Below are 21,891 nucleotides of genomic sequence, written 5' to 3'. Positions count from 1 at the left end.
GTTTCTAACCTGACGGAGATGTCAGAGTTGGGAGATCAATTACTTACTTCTCAGTAACTGAATTGCAGTGCAACAGTTAGTAGTGGTAGTAATATGGGCAACACGATGTAGCATGATGAGAGGGGTTGCATTGCAGATGCAGCAGTGGCAGTGGTAGGCCCATGGGCAGCAGCACAAATGCAGAGAGAGTCGCAGTACGGATGCAGTAGTGGAAGTGGCAGGGCCATGGGTAGCAATACGGGATGCAGCAATGCAGAGGATGTCGGGCAACAGGCCTAGCATCAGCACAAGGACCAATGCCAAATGCTCAGTGAGGAGGATTACTAGAGCACATTCCTCGCTAAGAGGGAGTGTTGATTTGGGGTAGCATCGGATGTGCTATAGCCACGAAAATTGGTGGAGAGGCTAAGGCACATGAGATCTCCAATACCCAGAAAGGGTTTGGGAAGATTCTAAACATTTGAGGAGATATTGAAATAATTAATATTTTTAATGGAGTCCCTAAGTCTAAACTTAGGGAAAATAAAATATTAATGTGAATCAATATAAAATTGTGTTAGAATGGTCCAAAAGTCATGGATCAATCCAGATCTAATCTTATCCATTGATTAGGGACTTAATCTCGACTGTTGATTTGTCAACGAGAAAAGTATAAGAGGAGGAGGCTTGAGGGTCACTTGGAGAACAAACCAGATGATCAGTCATTCTATTCTCTAGAGCGGGGTTTGCTAAGAGAGGTAGAATCAGTGATTAGAGTTGTAGTTGAGAGGCATTGAGTATAGAGAGACAAAGAGGCAGAGATAGTGTCGAGAGATCAACGCAGGAGCCAGAGAGAGTGACACAGTAGCAGCCAGGGCTCACGCAGAGACAGCCAGGAGTTGTGCAGTGCTTCAGAGAGGCCAGCGTTGTTGACGCAGAGGGCCAGAAAGCTAATGCAGAGCCTCCTGAGGCTGACGCAAACCCATTCAAGGTGACGTAGGGCCAGCGCTAGGCAAAGAGAGGCTGACGCAATCTAGAAAGGTAGATGCTGGGGTTGTTGGGGCAGATTGGAGTTGAGGAGCTGCCGGAAGGTTTATCCGGGGTTTCAGCCGGGACATTTGTCTCAGACTGATAGGTACTACTGCCAAGGAAATTCTTTGTTGGGTAAGCCGGATTTGGCACCCAGATTGTACTCTGAAATTGCTTAATAAGAAAACCCTCAAATCGCTGCACCGGTTTTCCCGTATTTGGTTTTTCCAGGGACATTGGTCCAAAAATAGTGATATCATTTTGTGTGCTTGTTTTTGTTTCCTTTAGTTGATGATCTGTAATATGTTGAGCATGCACTAGTGTTTATTTTCAGTATTTATAGTGTAAATAACATGTTAAGTAACAGAACAAGTAGGTAGGAATAAATCAATAAAGTGCATGGAGGGTTTCTAACTGGTAGAGTTAGAAACTTCAACAGAATTTTGGCATAATAATAAAGCCCTCAACTACTGCACTGATTTTACCACATTGGGTATTTCCGGGAACAATTGTCCAAAAATAACAGTGTCAATTTTGTGTGCGCGCTAACATTTCTCAATTCCTATTTTTGCTTCCGTAGTAAATTTTATGGTGAAGAAATTGTAGTGTGAAACATTCGTTGTTTGTCGTAGTTAATAAACTTATAAATAATTAACCGATTATAAGAATAATTTCTAGTTGTTTCATTTCAAAGAAATTTTCATGCAAGCCAACCCTTGGCATAGACCGAGGTCAACCCCACTATGTTGATGTTGGGCTAGCACTACTGGAAACCTGATGAATTGCCGACCTACATCTCACTGCCAACTGAAACATGCAGTATCCCTCACATGTAAGGGTCCCTGCTACAGTATGGCCCTAACTAAAAGTATCACCCCATCAATAGGATACCAACTCATGATCTCTCGCCAGTCCATCCTATGGGAGGGATTGGATGCATGGGTACCTGTATATGGAACAAGATCACTATGTTGCACAATGCTCAACTCATGCAGCTCCGTCATGTCAAACAATAGGACCCATCTACAATACCATGCCTCTCTCTGTAATGGACACGACCATGCTGCAAGCCATGTCTATGTACTCCTGGAGAATGTTGTGTTTGAAAATACTACAACTCTGCGAGTTGCCTACGCATTTTTTTGTCCCTAAACAATGGCTAACCTGAAATATATTTATTCATCTTCCTCTATCATGGGCTCAACATGATCCTCCAATTGGCTCTCAAAAGATGGCTCATCATTCACATTGTGCATATCATCCTCCTCAAATGACTCACACTCCTCTATGTGCTCTCCATGCTGAATCACCAGTCGCTTATCTTGCAAGTCTTCTCCCTAATCTTCTTCCCTTATGGGGACAATTTGCTGCTCATCATACTCCATCACACAAGAACACATATCTGGACAGATGTAACAACTCCACATGACTACCCATTCTCCTCAAAGGATTCCTCATAAACACCCATGGACTCAACTATAGAAGAAGAATCCTCATCTAGAAAGTGAGAAGGAGTCTCCTCCTGATCTATCCTTGTCATATCCTTGGTATCTCTCAAACATGAGTGGGTAGGCCCCCAAGGTTCTTTGAACATGAAGCAGAGAACCTTCCTCCTTAACTCGTTCTTGTTGCATGGTCCACAAATATTCAACAGTTCTTCCTTGGTCAACTATTTTCTACGCCATTTTATGTTTTGTTTAACCAACCTTTCGGCTCGTTCATGAGCAATAGGTGAGACTATTTGTTCTTTTCTCCAAATGGCCAACAACTTAAACTGCAACTTCTTGCAAATGGTATCATGGCCTCCCATACATGAAGACGAAATGGACTGCATGTGTGTTTTGACCATGTCTGGATGATGTTTATTAATGTTGAAAAAGCATAGGAACATTTGAAGAATCAGGTCGTCACACTCTAGATCAAACATGATGTGATATGATCTGACCATGGCCATTAGTTCTAAGGTCTTGAGCTTTTTCCCAAAGGTAGGACCCACGGTGTTATTCAAGTCTCGAAAGGATTCTACCATCAGTCTAAAAACTCCCCTCATAATATCATCATTGCATAGCAACTTTGCTCCATTAAGGAGATAAATGATGACACCAACAACTACAACTCAGCCTCCCTTGAAAATACGATGAGCGAGACTCTCCAATAAACTCAAATCCTCTGATCTAGAAATAATATCAACCTGCTACTTGGCTGTTAACCCTTCATTTGATTATACCTTGAAAGACAAATGGGCTTCCCCAAAAATACCATACTCGCTGCCTCCAACTGATATTTCTTATAAGAGTGTGCGCTCAGTCCACAATATGGAAATGTCTCAGCCTTATGCCCGAGTATTTTTGGACAATTTTATTAGTTAGTTTGGAATGATTACAATGTAATATTGAATTCAATGACTGTGCTTCATCTTCGTAATGTGAAAATTTTAACTATTGCAGCAACTGGAAATTATTCTTCTCACTGATTAATTAAGTAGTTTATTTGCTACAACAAACAATGAATAAAATCCCAATTGCAATTTTCAACATAAAAATATTGCGGAAAATCAAATGTTGGAGACCGAACACAAAATATTTAAATATATGACACTGTTATTTTTGGACAATTGTCCTTGGAAAAACCCAATGTGGGAAAACTGGTGCAGCAATTGAGGGTTTTTATTATTATGCAGTAGTGAATTTATGCCCAAAACTAGCAATCCTCTACAAGATAAACTAGACAAAAATTTGAGAGACAAATCTTGCCTCCCTCGACACTGATCCAACTCCAAATCTAGCACCAACTGGCCTAATCGAAACCCCTGCCTCAGCGTCTGCACCAACATTGCATATTCCCTCATGTGCATTGCCTGGAAGTTGCTTTGATCAAGCCATCTAGCACAACTTAGCCTTTGAGAATGGCTCACTAGCCCCTCCAGAAAATCTCTCAGCTTCTAGCAACTTAATCGACCCTCACTCCAACTGAATCGAACTCTGCTACTAAAGCTACCTACGTTGTCTCTACACAACATCATTGAGAAAACTCGGTCCTCCTGTAGCTGAATCTTTGGAACTAGAAAACCTCCACCGAATTCACTGTCTTTGCCCTTCATTGTCTCTGTGTCCCCTTTCTGGCTCGAATTTCTCTTTGTTGAATCACTACAAGTGGGAAACTTGATCTCTGCAAAGTAACTTGTCCTCCAAGTGTGTTCTCCACCAACCACATCGACCTCCTCTTATGATCTCCAATTGGATCACCAACGGCCACGATTAAACCCTTATCAATGGCTGAGATCACTTCTGAGTTGATCTGTGCGAGTTTCTAGAGAAATCTCACCTTTCTCAACTAATTCCTGGTAATTAATCATTTTTCCTAAGTTAGACTTAGGAAAATTTTAATTGCTAACTAATTAACTTAATTGAGTTGTTTCTAGGTGGATATTCCAGAAATGATTTCTGGGTTTTGGAGTCCTAGTGTTTCTTAGCCTCTCTGACCAATGTCACGACTAGAACACCATCCGATGCTACAAAAACTAACAGGTATCACACCAAATCAACCTTAAGAAAACGGTTTCAACTAACTGGAAATATACTCGACCCACAAGAATTAAGTTTGGCAATTAAGAGATGATTTTGTCCCTCCACAATGAACTCGTGTTCTATTATTTGGCCTCCATATAGTTACCAGAAATTCAGCGTACAACTATGAGATTAGCTTCTAATGATAATGAACCAGCCTCCAAAAGCAGATTCTAATAACTCGTAATAGAAAACACGTCCCCTAAAATAGTTTATTCAAAACATATTCACCCTCTAATGAAAATAATCTCAATTTCCACAACAACAAAGAAACCAACTTCAAATTCTAGCCGATTTCAGCCTTATAAGTTGATTGCTTGTTAGTCAACGCCTTACTATATTACAATTTGACAATGTCAATTATAATATTGATGCTTAAACATGGCTTATCAATCCAAACTCTTATGAGAATATTTCAATTTGATTATCCTTGTATCCCGTTGCGTAATTATGAATACCTCCCTAGTTAAGAGGGAGTGTTCAAAAATGTAACTAGGTCCAGTCTTCATAATTATCTTTGTACTTGTATCAATATGTATTTCAAGTAAAAAGCAAAAGCAATAAAATGAAATTTTATTATTATTATTTTTTCTAGTCAAAGCATTTTCTTCATGCTTCTAGGGTTTACTGAGTCAAAAACAAAATGTCATGTGTCAAAGTCCCATTTGGACAAATTGCAATAAAAACAAATATTTTTGAGTCAAAACATGTCATTTTGGCCCTACCTTATCAAGTTGGCCTTGAAGAGGCCCTATTCGACCCCCTGGATAACTATATAAGGAAGAGACTTCAACCTCATTTGATCACTCACACACAATTCGATTTCTGAGCGAGAGAGAAGAATCGAAAAAAGAGAAAAAAAGTTTGAATTTTGCTCATCTTTGTCCACATGCAAAGTTGCTAGGGTTACTCTACGAATTACAGGCCAAAATTCTAATCTGTGAAGGTGTTGGGGCAACTCTGTTTTTGCGGCGGTGTTTGGGCAACTCCTGAGAAGGTGCTGGGGCAACTCTGTGAAGTTGCAGGTCTGAAATTCTTGTCTTGAAGAAGGTTGACCAGCTTTGACTCTTGACTTGGTTTGGTTGGAGGAGATCTGAATGGAGGGTTGACTTGGTTCCTTGTGGAGGTCTTAATCTTGGATCTTGGATGTCTCACTTTGATATGATTTTATAAGAAGAGAAGATGTTTGAGTTTTCCCCTTTGTGGGGTTTTTCCCCGGCTTGGAGCCTATATCTTGTGTTCATTGTTTCATGTGATCTTCATGCACTTTATGTTTTTGGTAATTGCTTGATGAAGAAGACATAATAAAGTAATAAAAACCAACAAACTCTCACAAGTAATTATCAAGTAAGAGGAATCAACCCTAATCTATAAGAACATTGATTTCTCAACATTTTCCCCTTAATTAATCTTTTCCCCTTTTAATCAAATGACTAATTAAAGTCATTTTTAATCTGGGAAAATGGTAAATCACCCACCATACTCTCTTTGGCCACTGGAAGTCACTTCTCAGCATCCCATCCTATAGATGTTCTTGTTCCGGTTCCAACAAACTATTAAACTAAGGTGTTTTGTCAAATATTTCTCCCAAAATCCCACCATAAGATGATTAATTAAGTTGTGCTCAATAATAACCCCATTTTACGGGAATTATCAAAAAGCAACGGAACCAAAAACAAGTTGTGCGAAACTGCTCATGATGATGAATATGCCAAGCGAATGTCGTCGGATCCCATCCTGATGACATAATCCTGCTCCTGTGACATGGCCATCACATACCATGAAAATCCATCTTGGCTGTTCTATAGAGGAAACTAAAAATGGAGATATTAAACAGAAAGTGCTCTCATCTAAGGGGATTGTGTGCTCATTGACCATTCGAAAAGCAACTTACTTTAAAACTGTGCAAAAAAAGGTACCTTGCCCAATGGCAAGTTCATAAATCATAAATTCCTAAATGATGAAACAACGCAAATTCTGACTCTCACATTAGCCATTGGAGACACTAAACAAAGATGAGGAATTTATCCTCATATGCAGATATACATGCACATGTTTAAAATCACAAAAGCATATTAATTATTAGTGCATCTATGTGTAAGGATGAGTATGACAGAGAATGCAAAAGCAAGCATGCATGAGAGAGAGAGAGAGAGATCTACGTGTAACAGAGATTATTTGTCAAAGACTGTAAAGCATCTGCACTGAATCTATTATCATCCCACAAAACATGATAATGAGCTGGCCTGCTTGTTCCCTGAAAAAAAAATTTGTTTGTTATACTTGCAATCATATAAGTAATGAATTTTGCAAAAACCTGGAAGACAATTCAGGGAAACTAAATGATATTGCCATCTAAAGGAATAACATTTATAAGATACCTGAATACCAGCATGACTGCAAAGGTAGAAATCAAACTCGGTTGGATGACAAATTGTGGAATCAACAACAGTACCTGCCCAATCATTGAAAGATTTTAGAACTCTCAAGAAATGCAAAGAACTTTTTGATTTAGATGAAAAAACTACGTGATCATAGAAACACTACAAAGCAACGACTACACTGATACAATTTTCATACCTGGCAATATGTTACCACTTCTTTTATCAACACTATTCCTGTCACGATGATTATGAGCAAATAAACGTGTGTGATGACGTTTTTGAACAACTATAAAAGTCACAGGAGGCTGATAATCCTTGTCAATTGACATGCAAGCCTGAAATTGTCAATATGCAAGATGTTCAAAACTACAGAAGCAGTAATGTAACATACAAGCTTAAGATCAAAAGGAAAAAATCTCTTGAAAAAGTCACCCTGCGTATGGCCTCTAACTCATCCAGCAGGACTTGGTAAAACTGCCCCTCACTTACACCATCTCTGCTTTACAGTACGAGATGCAGATTAGAAGTTTCCAAAATAATAGCATATTGTCAAAATTTATCTCTAGCAGAAATGAGGCTATAAGCAGTTAATAAATATCAAATTACCTGTAGAAGATGATCCTCATAGGTTTCCGACCTGTTGCAGTGTAGAAGGAACGCAAAAGATCTCTGCAATATAGAAATATGCAATAACTTTTTAAATTGATCACATAAACTTCACCAAGCTATGAAACAATTTTCTCATTATTTAGGGGAAAAGGACAAAAAAAATGTCTAAATAAGGATCAAATACTATCAAAACCAGTATTCAATAACACAAAGCCCTTAATAGTAGATTATAATGTCCAGATTCCAAAACCCCCACTTTGGAAAACAGAATGAAGTATGATTCAGCAGATTCATGAGAGATTGTGCTAAAAGCAAGCTGAGAATCGAGATATGGATAAGAAGCACACTCGTAATGTTCGACCCTTGCAATTATAACTAGAGACCATGCGACAAATTCTGAAAGACCTTGCTTCTTAAATTTGGGAACTGTTGAATTAGACCATGAAAACATCCTCTTCGCCCAAAGAAGTTATCTATACTGGAATTGAGATAGGCTGTCCCTCAATGCTTATTGTTGTTTTCTCTCTCTCTCTCTCTATAGAGAATTGAGTATATTATTTATTAGAAGGTGTATTACATAAGGACATGGCTTTATGTGAAAAGTCACCTTAAGGCCTATAAATAACAAGCCACTCATCATTGTAAATGATCATCTCTCATATCTTATTTCCAGGCATTTCTGTTTCAGAAACTTCCAGACATTTCCACGTTTCGTGCAACTTAGACCTAAGTAAAGCAAAGGAGCATTTAGCATTGAAGAATATTGATGAAGGAAAACTTGGATAGGTTCATAACCAATGGTGGTGGAATCAATGATTAGTTCCAATCTCACAAGAAATGGTAGTAGGGATGAATGCATATAGGGTTGTAGGATTCTCTAAGGAAAAGCAAGGTGACATTGATGTTACTCATGATAGCTAGTGTCATGCTAAGCTATTCATGAATCTTTCTAGGTCATCTTGTGCATTTGGATTGTACTTTGTTTTTATTTTTGCAAAGTGGATCATTTCATGTTATATTCTTCATGTGGTTATACATTGCACTCTTGTTTTGAGATGCTTGGGTTTGAGCAAAACCATAGAAAGACAAAGGACCACTATGATTTGGATCTACCTAAGTAAAGGAGCATTAGGCATTGAAGAAGGATAGTGAAAACAAACTTGGATAAGTTCATAACCTATGGTCGTGGAATCAATGATTGATTCCAAGCTTGCAACTAATGGCAGTAGTGATGAGAACTAGTGATAGGGTTTTTGGAATCTCTAAGGAAGAGGGAGGTGATGTTGATGTTACTCATGCTCCAAGATTCTCCTAGAAAGAGAGTAGTGACCTTCCTGATGTTGTTGCTTCATTTGTTACAGGTTTTGCGGTGCATTAGACAAGACAAGATAATTTTATTAAAGTCCAATAAATGACCACAAGATAAGGTCAATAGGACAAAAACAATGTCTAGTGCGAGTACAATGTTGAAGTGTAGAAGCAACTCCTATAAATAATAAGAGCAAAATGAGGAAATAAGTGAAAATAACATATTATAAGAATCTAGCTAAGTGAATCTCTAATTCTGATCAAAGAAACCTAAAAGGTACAATAGTGGCATATGTGCAAAGATATTAATGTCTAATAAATGACCATCCAATAAACGACAACAAGATTACATCAATGGGACAAAAAAAAATGTCAAGTGTGAGTACAATGTGGAAGTATAGAAGCAACTCCTATAAATACTGAGAGAAAAATCAGGAGAAAAAGTGAAAATAGTACATCATAAGTAAGCATCTAGCTAAGTGAATATCTAATTCTAAAAGGAAACCTAAAACGTGCAATAGTGTTATAGGTGCAAAGATATAGAGGGAGGATCCAAGGCTGGAGCTCTCCATGCTAGACAAGACAAGAGAGTCGTAGATGATGTCCAGGCCTCCTAGTCCTAATAATTGAGGGTGAGGGAAGCAATAGAGAAACCATCTCACTATCGAAGTCCTATAGTGCCATGAAGTACTTCAACTGCATGAACCTAGGGGGGCATATGAGCAAAGTAACCTTTCTCTCCTACCATCCAAGGATGAAGGAATGAAGCTCTAGATAGAACTCCAGGAGCTTGACTAAGTTTGCGAGGTAGCATCACAGTTAAGGTGTACCCTTCTCTCTGCCCATCTAGAACTGTTCAAAAATGGTTGTTGTGGTCGATATTTTCATTGTCAAAATCAAAAGAGAAATGATTTCTTTTCTTGTTGTCCATGTCGGCCTCAACTTGACAAGTCGACCCCACCACTTGAAGGGGTTTGACCCCAAGGTCAAAACCCATCTCTTGTCACACATAAATTGGCATTCGTCAGACCGAATCATAAACTGTGATTGGCGGCCAAATATTCTCGAGATCGTTGACTATTCGTTGACCAATTTTTTTTCTCTCTTTCGAGCCTTTCACCAAGGTCTGAGCATAGGACAAACTCTAAAGTTTGACCGAACTTTCTGTCGATTTGCAAGACCAAATTTCGGCCATTTGACCAACTACCTCAAGCCAAAATTTCGTCCCTTGTGCAAACTTTGACTGTGAACAAAACATTGACTTATTCTATCTCTTTTGACTGGTTTGACATGGCATTTATTAAAGTCAAAGGTTGGCATTTTGATCGGAATATTTTGATGTACAATTGATGAATTGAATTCTCTCTCATAAGGAAAGGTTACTGGGGTTTTCCCCTTGGAGTGGGGTTTTCCCAATGTAAATTGTTGGTGTCTCTTGTCTCATTGTTTCATTGTGATATCTACTGCTCTACTGAATTTTATGATTGAAATTTTCATGTATAACTGCTTAATGATTGGAATGCTCTAAAAGAAGTTAAATTGTATCATTGGAAGTAGTTATCAGTTTGAAAATTGTTCTAGTCTGGTTTGTAACTTGTAATGTTCCTTTGCCTAATGTTCCTTATGACATGGTTAGGATGGACATTCAGAATTGGGGGCATATAGGTCACAGTAGCAGGGTGGTGTCATCAGTGAGCCCAACGGCTTTTGGAGGAGTTTTGAGGAGTTTCTATGAGGTACAATGGCATTCGCTTGGTATATTCCATCATCTGCGCAGTTTTCCTTTCGTTTCAGTGCACTCTGACAACTTTCGAAAAACAAACTTATTATTGGGCTTGACTCAATTAATTATGCTTAAGGTGGCATTCCAGGGGGAATACTTGACAAAACACCTTAGTGTAATAACTTATTGGAACCAGAACTTCAAGATCTACAGGATGGGATGGTTAGATATGAGTTTCAATGCCCTGAGGAAACATGGTGGCCAATTTACCCTTTTCCTGCATTAAAAAGAATATTTTAATTGAAATAAAAGAGGGAAAAGTGCTCCATGATTAAAATAATAATAAAATAGGAGGTTCTAGAGGGGTCCATCAAATCTATAAAAGAGGAGGAGGATGCCATTGGAGGACATTTTGGATTTGATATTTCTTCTCGTATGAGAGGTTAGGAACTCGGTTCTCTACTTCCTTGGTAGCCCAGGACAGAAACCCTTGGGGGATTTAGTGAGATTGGGTGAGCACCCATCTCCCCTTGGTGAATTCATCCAGAATTCACAGGAGAGCTTGGCAGTGGCAATTCAGTTTTGGAGGCCGGTGCAATGCAACAGATTATCTTGGAGGCTAGCATTCATCTCAACTATTTTGGTTGCATATGCATGTAACCCCAGTTTATCCATTATAATAAAAGCTAAGAACTTCTTGTTCATTGTGTCATTGGATTGCAATGCTTTGTTTTTTTATTTTACATAGCAATCTTTTGTTAAATGAATGATAATTTAATAGTGAAATTTGGGTTGAGATAGATTTCTCCAAATTAGGCAAAATATCCTGTTTGGGACATCACAATGGTATCAAAGCTGGTTGGCAGGACATCACAATGGTATCAAAGCTGGTGTTCCTGCCAACCTGAGGGTTTTAATTGCAGATTGTTCAAGTGTTTATATATTAGAGGTGCCGAAAAAAATTATTTCCAGATAAAGCAAGATCAAATCCCTCTATTTATCGAAGCCCTAATTTTGATGTGTGAAATAAATTTCACCAAAACATTCTACAAATTTTCTGCTACAAAATGCTAGCCAAATTTTCTTGAATTTGTCTACTGGTTAATAATCATTTGACATATTAGCTAAGCTTAAGTTTTCATTAAGGGATTCAGACTCTAATTTTTGGCCCGAAAGCAAGTGTTATTGAAAAGTCGTGGAGCAAAATTAATGAAAAAAAAGGGAGCCGTGTCATTATTTTGAAAGAGACCGTAGTAAAATTTAAAGGCCAAACTGAAAATTTAAGAGGGGCCGCATCAAAATTTCAAAGTGCGGAGACATTTAAAAGGGTCGCATTCCTCTGTAAAACCAATGCCGTGAAACTATTGTGTGGGAAGGGGCGTATTAAATTTCCAATAGCAAAAGCATGCAATCTTTTCAGTTTCAGGCTGACATATTTTCTCCAAAAGGAGGGTTTCCAATCATAATTTACAGTAGAAGGATGATATTATATCTGCTGCCAGATCGAGGGCCGAGCTTGCATTTCTCTTAGACCGATTTTTATCATATCAGAGGGTCGCGTTCATGATTCTTCGTAAGCCATTGCTCCATTGCATCCGCTGAATACAAGATGAATTTGAGGTTTCCTCTGCCGACGAATTGTATGGTCACAAAGGCGAGTTATTAAGCCTCAATCCTTGATGCCGAGGGATATCTCTATGTTCGGTGAATTTAATTTGCATGATTCCTTCGACTTGGCCGAGCAGGATCTCCTGGACATAAATTTTCATTATACCAGGATGTGTTCCAGGGTGGATTGACGTGATCCATGTTGAATTGATCCTGTAGCAGCCGAATTTATGTCTGAATCCGTAGCAGCAAAAGAAGTGGGCCGGCATCTAATTGCTTGCAAAACTGGACTGTTGCTTTATTGCAAGGGCGAAAGTTGTCGAATCACATCAGTGAAGCCAATTTCTTGATGAAGTCGCTTGGCATGACACGCTAAGAAGTGATCGAATTTTATTGGAGGCAGAGCCGATTTCATTTTCAAAGATCGCATTCAATCATCTCTGAAGGGACAGATATCAATCTTTGAATCGATAGTCTTGATCGAGTTTCCCTACTGTGTATACAGTGCATTATTGGATAATGTACCCCCTCAAAATATGTGTTTTTATTTAGTGGGTGGAGCAGACATCGTCCAGACAAGTCGTGGTTTATTTTTTTTGTTGGATGTGAGAGTTAGGGCCGCAGGAAATAGATCGAGGATCAAGCGGTGCAATGGTTATCGGTATGTTTAAACGGAAAATTATTTGTTGTGTGAATTGGACAGTGTAGCTGAGTTTATTTCTGTGGGACGAATTTTTCCAGAATTGCTAGACCGAGTTCCATTCCAGGAAAGAAGATGTTGTCATCTCCATTTCTGTAGGCCAATTCCTGGGGTGTATCTTTAAACATGGAAGGTTGATATATTGTTCACTGTTGTACGTGGGAGGATCGTTATCTTTAACCTGAACGAGTTCACATTATTAATGTTGGTCAAACACGCTGGAACAACACATGTCCCTCTACTCTTTTCTAATCTTTGTTTTTCGTCTTGAAAGGGGTCCTGTTGTTTGAATTATCATAATTGAAGTCTCTGTGTGTTGAAATGCTCCTTATTCCCAAAGATGAATATCACAAAGCTGAGTCTTTATGTTGTTGAGACCATTAGCTTGTCTGAATAATGTATATTGTTGAAATGACTGAGTATGAAATCTTGTGAGGTCAGGATATTTGATCAAGTGTGAATGCTGCTATAACAGTCAGATTGAAGCGTTGTAGTGTCTCAAGATGATGTTGTGTTGTTTGAGCAATGCTTATTGAGTTGTTTGATGAACAAAGTTGTTGTTGCTAGGGTTTAGTGGTAGAAAGAGTCTACAGTTGTTAGCCTTGTATATGTTGTTAAATCATGGAGTTCTTGAAACACCTCATAAATCAACACAATAAATACCTTTGTAAACTGCAATGTGGACCAGAAAACAAGACTGAACAGTAGACATTTTTCAAGAGGTAACCAAGACTGAACAGTAGATATTTTTCAAGAGGTAACCACGCGCTCCTTTAGGAAGAACCGCCAAAAGATTCGTATAAAGGGCAAGAAATAGGACACAAGATTTTTGCTCTTGGGACAGATTTGAAGCACGTGAGGGTCACATGGAAAGTTCTTTTCAAACTTGATGAACTAGATGCCCTCCTTTCCAAAGTGAGCCATTCAGAAGGGAAGAAACTAATTTGGGCTCTAAAACCAGCTATGCTTGCTCTCATACAACACAAGTTCTTGGACAAACCTTGTGAAGAGGTTAGACTTCTAGTTGCATCTTGTCTCAGTAACATCATGAGACTAACCACCCCTATAGCTCCTTACAATGATGATGTTATGAGGAGAGTTTTCACACTGATAGTAGACTTGAACAACAATGCAGGGTTTACCTTTGGGAAGAAGCTTGAGATTTTAGAAGTCATGGCCATGGTCAGAACATATGAAGTCATGTTTGATTTTGAGTGTGATGATCTTTTCCTGCAGATGTTCTGATGCTTCTTCAACATTAGGAAACATCATCTGACACAGTCATAGCACACATGCAGTCCATCTTGTCATCATGTATGAGAGGTCGTGATGCCATTTGTTGGGAGTTGCAGCCTCAATTGCTATTCGTTTGGAAGAGAGAATAGTTGGTCTCACCTGCTGCTTATGAACTAGCCAAGAGGTTGGTTGAGCAGAACATTAGGTTGTTCAGGGACAGTTAACCAAGGAGGAGTTGTTCAGGTTTGGGGGATCATGCAGCAAGAATGAGCTAAGGAGGAAGGGACTTTGCTTCATCTACAGGGGACCTTTGAGACCTGACCACTCATGCTTGAGTGAAACTAAGGAGATGACAGAGGTAGAGCAGGTGGAGATTCCTTTTGGCCTCAGGGCGAGGATTCCTCTTTGGACGAGTCCATGGGTTCATACGACGATGCCTCCGAGGAGTATGAGTCATGTAGAGTCATTGACAGCAGGCATATTTATATGATGAGCAGTCAGTGGACCCTATGGGAGACATTCAAGATGATGAGTCACTAGTGGTGATTTAGCATGAGCAGCATATGGTGTAGCATGAGTCAGTTGAGGAGGATGATGTGCATAGTATGCATGATGAGCCTTCTGGGGAGAGCCAATTGGAGGTTCATATTGAGCCTATGATGGTGGAAGATGAGCAGCCACCCTTGGGGTCAGCCATTGATGAGGAGCAGACAAATGCAGAAAAAACTTGCAATGTGGCAATATTTGCAGACACTTGTCCTCAGGAGGTGTTGGACGCTGACAGGGTAGTTTTGCAGGAGGCTAATAGACGGCAGGAGCGTGGAGTTCCCGATCAGAAGAGGGAGTAGTTGTTGGAGATGGTGGTGCATCCATCTTTAGGCCTACCCATTGACGCGGTGCAGGTAGGTGCAGTGGCAACCAATAGAGTTGTAGTATTTTCAGGACGCGACCCTCTCCAAGAGTACATAGACAAGGCTTGTAGCACATCTTGCCCACTTTCGCCTATTATAGTGAGAGGGGCAGGTTTCCTTAGATAGATCTGGTTAATTGACCAGATAAAGCATCATTAGTTGAGCAGGGACCCATATCAGCCTAGTAGACTTGTTCCTTACAAAGGTGTCCATGCATTGGATTGTCGAGAGGTCATGAGTTAGTACCCTATTGATGGAGTATCATTTTTAGTCATAAGCATTGTACTGCAAGAGCCCTTAGAGATGAGGGATATTACATGCTTCAGTTGGCAGCAGGATGTAGGTTGGCCACTCATCAGTATTTCACCACAGCATTAGCATGGTGAGATTGACATTGGTCTATGCCAAGGATTGGAGAGAGGTGATGAGTTGGTACGCGGTGGATGGAGCAACATTCATGGTTGGAGTTAAAGCACAGCAGGAGCCATGGAGCCTTCATACTTGTTCTTGGTGGCATTGGGATCCAGGAGGATTCGCTGATGACAAGTTCAATTAGAGATTAGTTTGGGATTGGGGTAATGAGGGGTCCGTTCATGGTGGGTTGATACAGAGGCAGAGCATCACCCAATGGTTCGTATGGGATTTGAGCATTGGGTCTCAATTGTGTTGGGCCACCAAATTGGTCCACGGGTTTGGATTGCTTGAGGGCAAGCAATCTTAGGGTGGGAGGATTTCTAATGTTCCTTTTTCTGGTGTTCCTTATGACATGGTTAGGATGGACTTTCAGAGTTAGGGGCAAACAAGTCACAGGTGCAGGTTGGTGTCATCAGCGGGCCCAAGGACTTTTGGAGGGGTTTTGAGGAGTTTCTATGAGGTTCGATGGCATTCGCTTGATATATTCCATTATCCGCACAATTTGCCTTTTGTTTCGGTGCACTCCTACAAATTTTTAAAAACAAAGTTATTATTGGGCCTGACTCAATTAATTACGCTTAAGGTGGCATTCCGGGAGGAATACTTGACACATTACCTTAGTGCTCCATGATAAAAATTTAATAAAATAGGAGGTTCTAAAGGGGTCGATCAGATCTATAAAAGAGGAGGACGAGGCCATTTGAGGACATTTTAGATTTGATATTTCTTCTTATATGAGAGGTTGGGAACTCGGTTCTCTACTTCCTTGGTAGCCCCGGGACGGAAACCCTCAGATGATTTAGTGAGATTGGGCGAGCACCCATCTCCCCTTAGTGAATTCATCCAGAATTCACAGGAGAGCTTAGAAGTGGAAGTTCAGTTCAGTGTTGGAGGCCAATGCAACGCAGTACATTATCTTGGTAGCCAGCATTCGTCTCAACTATTTTGGTTGTATATGCATGTAACTCCAGTTAATCCATTATAATAAAAGCTGAGAATTCCCTGTTCATTGTGTCATTGGATTGCAGTGCTCTGTTTGTTTTATTTTACATGGAGATCTTGTGTTAAATGAATGATAATTTAATGGCGAAATTTGGGTTGAGTCCGATTTCTGCAAATCAAGCAAAATATCCTGTTTGGGACATTACACAATTAGAAAATCAACATGGAATTAGAGCTTTGATCAATGATAAGAGCATAGAGATCACCTTGAAGTGCATTGAAATCCTACATCTTTTGTCTTGATTGATCATCTTCATCATGAATTCCTTCATAAAGACAGATAAAATGCTTGAAGGAGCTACAAACTTCAGAGCACGGAAGCCTAGAGTTGACCTTGTTCTTGCAAGGCATAAGGTCTTGGGTATAGTGAAAGGAAGAGTTATTGAACCAGCTGATCAAGAAAGAAAAGACAAGTTCCAAGAAAATGACATCTTGGCTATGAACATCATTGTAGAATCTGTTAGAAATCATCTAATTCCTTATATTGTTGATCACAAATCTTCTAAGAAAATGTATGATGCACTCATTGGATTATATACCATCAACAACACTAGTCAATCTATAAGTTTAAGGAATCGGCTTTGTGATGTTAAGATGACAAAGAATGATATTGTGGCATCATACTTCGAAAGAATATCTCAATTAAGAGATCAACTCAAAGCTATTAATGAAGAGGTATCCTGATGCAGGAGCATCAAGACCATTTTTTCATTTGTAAATATGTGATAAAGGGGGTGTGACAATTTTAATATTTTATTAATTAATTTGTTATTAAAATAGGAGAAGGTGAGGATTTTGTAAATATCCTTTTATTAATTAAGAGGATATGAGAGAATTGGTTAAGGATATGAAGGGATAAGATTCTAGATAATAGGGTTGTTGAGATATTCTAGTGGTGTGGAGATATTAAGGGGATTGAGCATTTAATTAGTTCAGTGTGTAAATAGGAATGGGTTTTTGAGAGGAAAAAGTGTGAGGAGTGAGTGTGAGAAGTAAGGAAGTGTTCTCAGCCTTCGGGCAGTTTGTAAGAGGGCCATAGATTTGCATATCTGGCCATATATGTGTATACTTGTTTATGTAAATATGAATATGTGAATTCAGTCATGAATGAACTTGGTTGCCTTAATGAATTCTGAGATGAGTGTGTTTGATGGTAAAAATTGATGTTATACAGCTTAAATTTGAATGAGGTGCTGATGGCTCTTATTTTCCTATGCGCTATGATCCTGTATATTGATCATTAAGGCTCTTCCCTTTCATGCTCGTTTATAATGGGTTGAACCTTAATTTATTGTGGTGTATATGTATTCTGGGTATAGCGTTTTATGATTGTGGATATATATTCTGATTATGGCGTGAAGCGTTGTAGCTGTAGCAGCGTTAAAGATTCATAATGGAGTGCTGAACATTACCGGTCAGAGACCTTATAGGCGTCCAGAATACAGTTGAAACCATATGGAAGGCGCTTTACAAGCGAACAGAGATACGGTAAAAGAGTGAACTCTGAATTTGGAAGCCGAAATATATAAACTGTGACCTAAGACCAAACCCGTGGCATGGAGACCTGTTCATACAACCTGTGTACAGCGTAATCAAAAGACAGCAAAGATATATATTCGTGTCTATCGCCGAGACAGCAAAGGGAACGATTGTGTCGATAATAAGGGTATCGGGTCCAGCATAGAAGATATTGCGATCGCCGGTTTATGTAATTAACCACACATCAAGAGCAGAGGCATAATTGCGATTGGCATCGACTTTAACATATACGTGGTTGCGGTCCAGGATTTAAAAGCCTGCACTTATGACTGAAACTCAACGCATACAGCCGGTGTGAGGTCTTTATAAACGGGTCAGCATATGGTAAATCCGTTATCTCGGGTAAGGAGGATGTATTAACGAGCCTTGTTGGTAATGAAAGCACCGTATATTAAAAAGTATTTGTTTTATAGCATTGAATCCGCCAAGTGGCCACCGCCGTTACGCCTTCACACCAAGAGGATGCGTAGACATATATAACGGAGCATATATATATGTATGTTATAAGCCGTGAGCTGTTGCTGGTTAAGCTCTTGCGACTATCCGGGAGCAGCATCATAGATGTCAATTCATAATTCGGTTAAAATAAGGCAGATTATAGATGTTGATTGCATCTTTGTTTTGAATGAGGGCCAGCCAGTAACCAGCGTTGAGGGGAGAATTTGGTGTGACCTTCTCAGTATGTTGCTTGTAAGAATTTCTTGAAGAGCTCGAGTTGCGTAGGAAAGATCCTGGAAGAGCGCCCTGGAGTGGCTGGGCTGCATCAGGTGGTATCAGAGCCCGGCTCTGTATGAAAGTTTATTGAGAAGTGTTGAAAACTGGAGATCGTCCTTTGGGAAAGGACGCCAAAGCTAAACTCTGTTGCATCACTGGTTATGAAAAAAACAAATAGTATTTGCGCCAACGTGTTATGATGGCTCGGCGATCTGAATGGAATGTATATGACTCGTGTTAATGACATGCAGACTTATCCGTTGTCAATTCTCTAATCAGCTCGAACTGTGGTTTCATGATCCCTAAAATCTCGCAACCAATCTTGGAAGCTGTTGAGTGTCAGTTGTGGTTTTAATTAATTGATTGGAACTGCTGTGCAGCAAGGAGTGATCGGTGGCGATAGAATAGACGGAGTACTCAATAGTGGCGGACAACAAATTCCAGCAATTAGATTGAGGAAGCGCGCAGGATTCCAAGTTAATGGACGCCGAAGTTTGGTACCACGTGTTCCAGGCCAGCAAAGATACAAAACCGCAAAACTACAGATGTTTGAGAAGTGGTGTTAAAAAAATTACATGTGTGGAAAGCGTTGTCTAGACGTGTAATATTAGAGCGGTTCACGGATTGATATTTTTTTTATGTTGTGACAGATGTAAACAAAATGTATCGGTTGATTCAATGAGAAATGGTTGTGTTTATGGGTTAATTGCAACAACACTAACGCAGTTGAGAAAATTGTTTTCTGTTTTGTTGAAACCGATGGGTGTTACCTTTTATGCGTTGGAAATGGAATGCAGTGGGCTGCGCCAAGATGGAACAAGGAAAAACCCAGTTTGATGTTAAGAGAAACAGAGGTTTTATTTCTGGTAGTTCGGCATTTTAACAGTAAAGAATATTGATTTATATGTATATTGAAGACTGTTGTTTGAGATTCGGTGGATTGAGCTTAGTTGCAGGTGCATTATTATGCATTCGAACAGAATAGAATTCTGTAAAATTCGATATGGGATGTATGAGTGATTGAAAATTTGCAGGCGATAAGTGCAGAGATAAATTATGACAGCAGATGTGCATGCAGACAGGGAATATCAGAACAGTCAAGCAAATTAGAATACAGCTGGGAGAATGGAGAATCGTGCAGAGAAAGCATAAAAATTGCTGGAATAGATTTGCAGAAATGCAATTTGTAGCAAGAGGTTGTCAGAGATTGGTTCGAAAACAAACAGAAGCCAAGCGCAGGAGTTGAACTTGTGGGAAGGATTGCTGAGAAGTGGATTAAATGAAGTCCACACGTGAACAGATGCAGTTCACAAAGGAGGGGAAGATGACTGTTGATAGTCATTTTCAGAAATCTGATGAAGAGTACGAGTGGGAGAAGGCCAAAATAGCAATTCAGCTTGAATTGTTAATGGAGTTGTTGCAGGAAAATGTGAGAAACCAGACGCATGGTTGGACCATGAGAAAGAAGGTAAAGTGGCAGAAGTTGCATGCAAGAAGAGAAAAGCAGGTAAACATACAGTTGATGGAGGAGCTGAGGAAGCTCGAGCAGATGTTGAGTTGTAGAGAACTCAGAGAGGCTGAGTTGAAAATGGATGTTTCCATTTGTGGCCCGGAACATGGCGAAATTCTGGGTGAAGAGATCAATGAGGAAGATCTCATGAACTATTGGGATAGTTCAGAAGCATCTGAAGAGGTAATGATGAGAGAAACAGGTAAGGCTATGAAGCCTTGTAAATTTTCTCACAATTCATGTATGTTTGCAGGATGTGCGATAGATGGTGAGCAGTCTGATGGAACTGTCACAAAGGACAATGAAGTTCTTGAGGTAAAGTCTGGTAGAGGATTCCTTTCAGAGAAGGAATGTGATGATTGGTCAACAGAAAATGAAGGTATGGAAAGTTGTGTAAAATTTCCGAGTTCTACTCCAGGTGAGATTGTTCAGTTGTATCTGAAGTTAGATCTTCAGAAGAGAGAGTTGGAAAAGCAGAGGATCTATGTTCAGGGAAAGTTGCTGAAAGACACAGAACAGGGGAAGATTTTCCAAACAGATGATGTGGAAAAGGGACTAACTGATAGTCTCACAGAGGAATTGAATCAGCATACTGATGTGCTGATGGATGAAGGAATTTCAGAGCAGCATACTGAAATGTTGCCAGCAACAGAAGAGGCACTAAAGCCTTATGTTGTTTATTCTAACAATTGTTTTGTGAATGCAGGTATTGGTACTGAAGAACATTTGACTCAGTTGAGCAGTCAAATGAAGGAAGAAGTTTTCTGTTCCAGAAGACAAGAGGGTATGGATGATTGGGTGGCAGTAAGAAATGAGAAAGTCAGAACAGAAACAAGCATAGAAGCAAGAAGTCAACAAGTGACAATACCGATGGAAAGAGAGAAAACTGAGCAAGCCGTCTTAGCTCAGCAGACAGCAAGAAATCAACAGCCGGCCGATTTATTGGACCGAGCAATTGAGAGCATCAGAAGACTGATGATGAAAGTATCCCGGAAGAGGCCAGCCGCAGTGAAACAAAGAAGCAGCAGCAAAAGAAAGACAACAAAAGATTGCAAAAGCACAGCCAGTGGAGCGATGCAGCATAAAGTGTGGAAACCTGGAGAAGAATATCAGAAAGAAGCAGCGACAAGTAGAAAGTTACAACACAAGATATGGGATCCAGGCATACACAAATCCGAACACATGATCAGGTGATCATGTTTAAATTCAACGTTGGGAGTCTGATGCAGGAGCATCAAGACCATTTTTTCATTTGTAAATATGTGATAAAGGGGGTGTGACAATTTTAATATTTTATTAATTAATTTGTTATTAAAATAGGAGAAGGTGAGGATTTTGTAAATATCCTTTTATTAATTAAGAGGATATGAGAGAATTGGTTAAGGATATGAAGGGATAAGATTCTAGATAATAGGGTTGTTGAGATATTCTAGTGGTGTGGAGATATTAAGGGGATTGAGCATTTAATTAGTTCAGTGTGTAAATAGGAATGGGTTTTTGAGAGGAAAAAGTGTGAGGAGTGAGTGTGAGAAGTAAGGAAGTGTTCTCAGCCTTCGGGCAGTTGTAAGAGGGCCATAGATTTGCATATCTGGCCATATATGTGTATACTTGTTTATGTAAATATGAATATGTGAATTCAGTCATGAATGAACTTGGTTG

At 39.5% G+C, this 21,891-nt stretch overlaps 1 protein-coding gene across 4 annotated transcripts in view; it reads right to left on the bottom strand.

The window, feature by feature from the left end:
• Positions 1–21,891, bottom strand: part of LOC149238674 (protein argonaute PNH1-like) — a 147,457-nt gene that overhangs the window by 9,307 nt on the left and 116,259 nt on the right. For all 4 annotated transcript variants that reach the window (XM_089373145.1, XM_089373143.1, XM_089373144.1 and 1 more), the window contains 5 exons: positions 7,565–7,627; positions 7,391–7,454; positions 7,155–7,293; positions 6,956–7,029; positions 6,737–6,831 (listed from right to left, as the gene is read on the bottom strand). In XM_089373145.1, the coding sequence (XP_089229271.1) occupies positions 6,737–6,831; positions 6,956–7,029; positions 7,155–7,293; positions 7,391–7,454; positions 7,565–7,627 (435 nt within the window). The remainder of the gene's footprint in view (positions 1–6,736; positions 6,832–6,955; positions 7,030–7,154; positions 7,294–7,390; positions 7,455–7,564; positions 7,628–21,891) is intronic.

Source organism: Pinus tabuliformis, chromosome 8, assembly GCF_031772625.1.
Source record: "Pinus tabuliformis cultivar Carrire ecotype Pingquan chromosome 8, CPIR1, whole genome shotgun sequence".
NCBI lineage: Eukaryota > Viridiplantae > Streptophyta > Pinopsida > Pinales > Pinaceae > Pinus > Pinus tabuliformis.
This window is presented reverse-complemented; position numbering and strand designations above follow the sequence as displayed.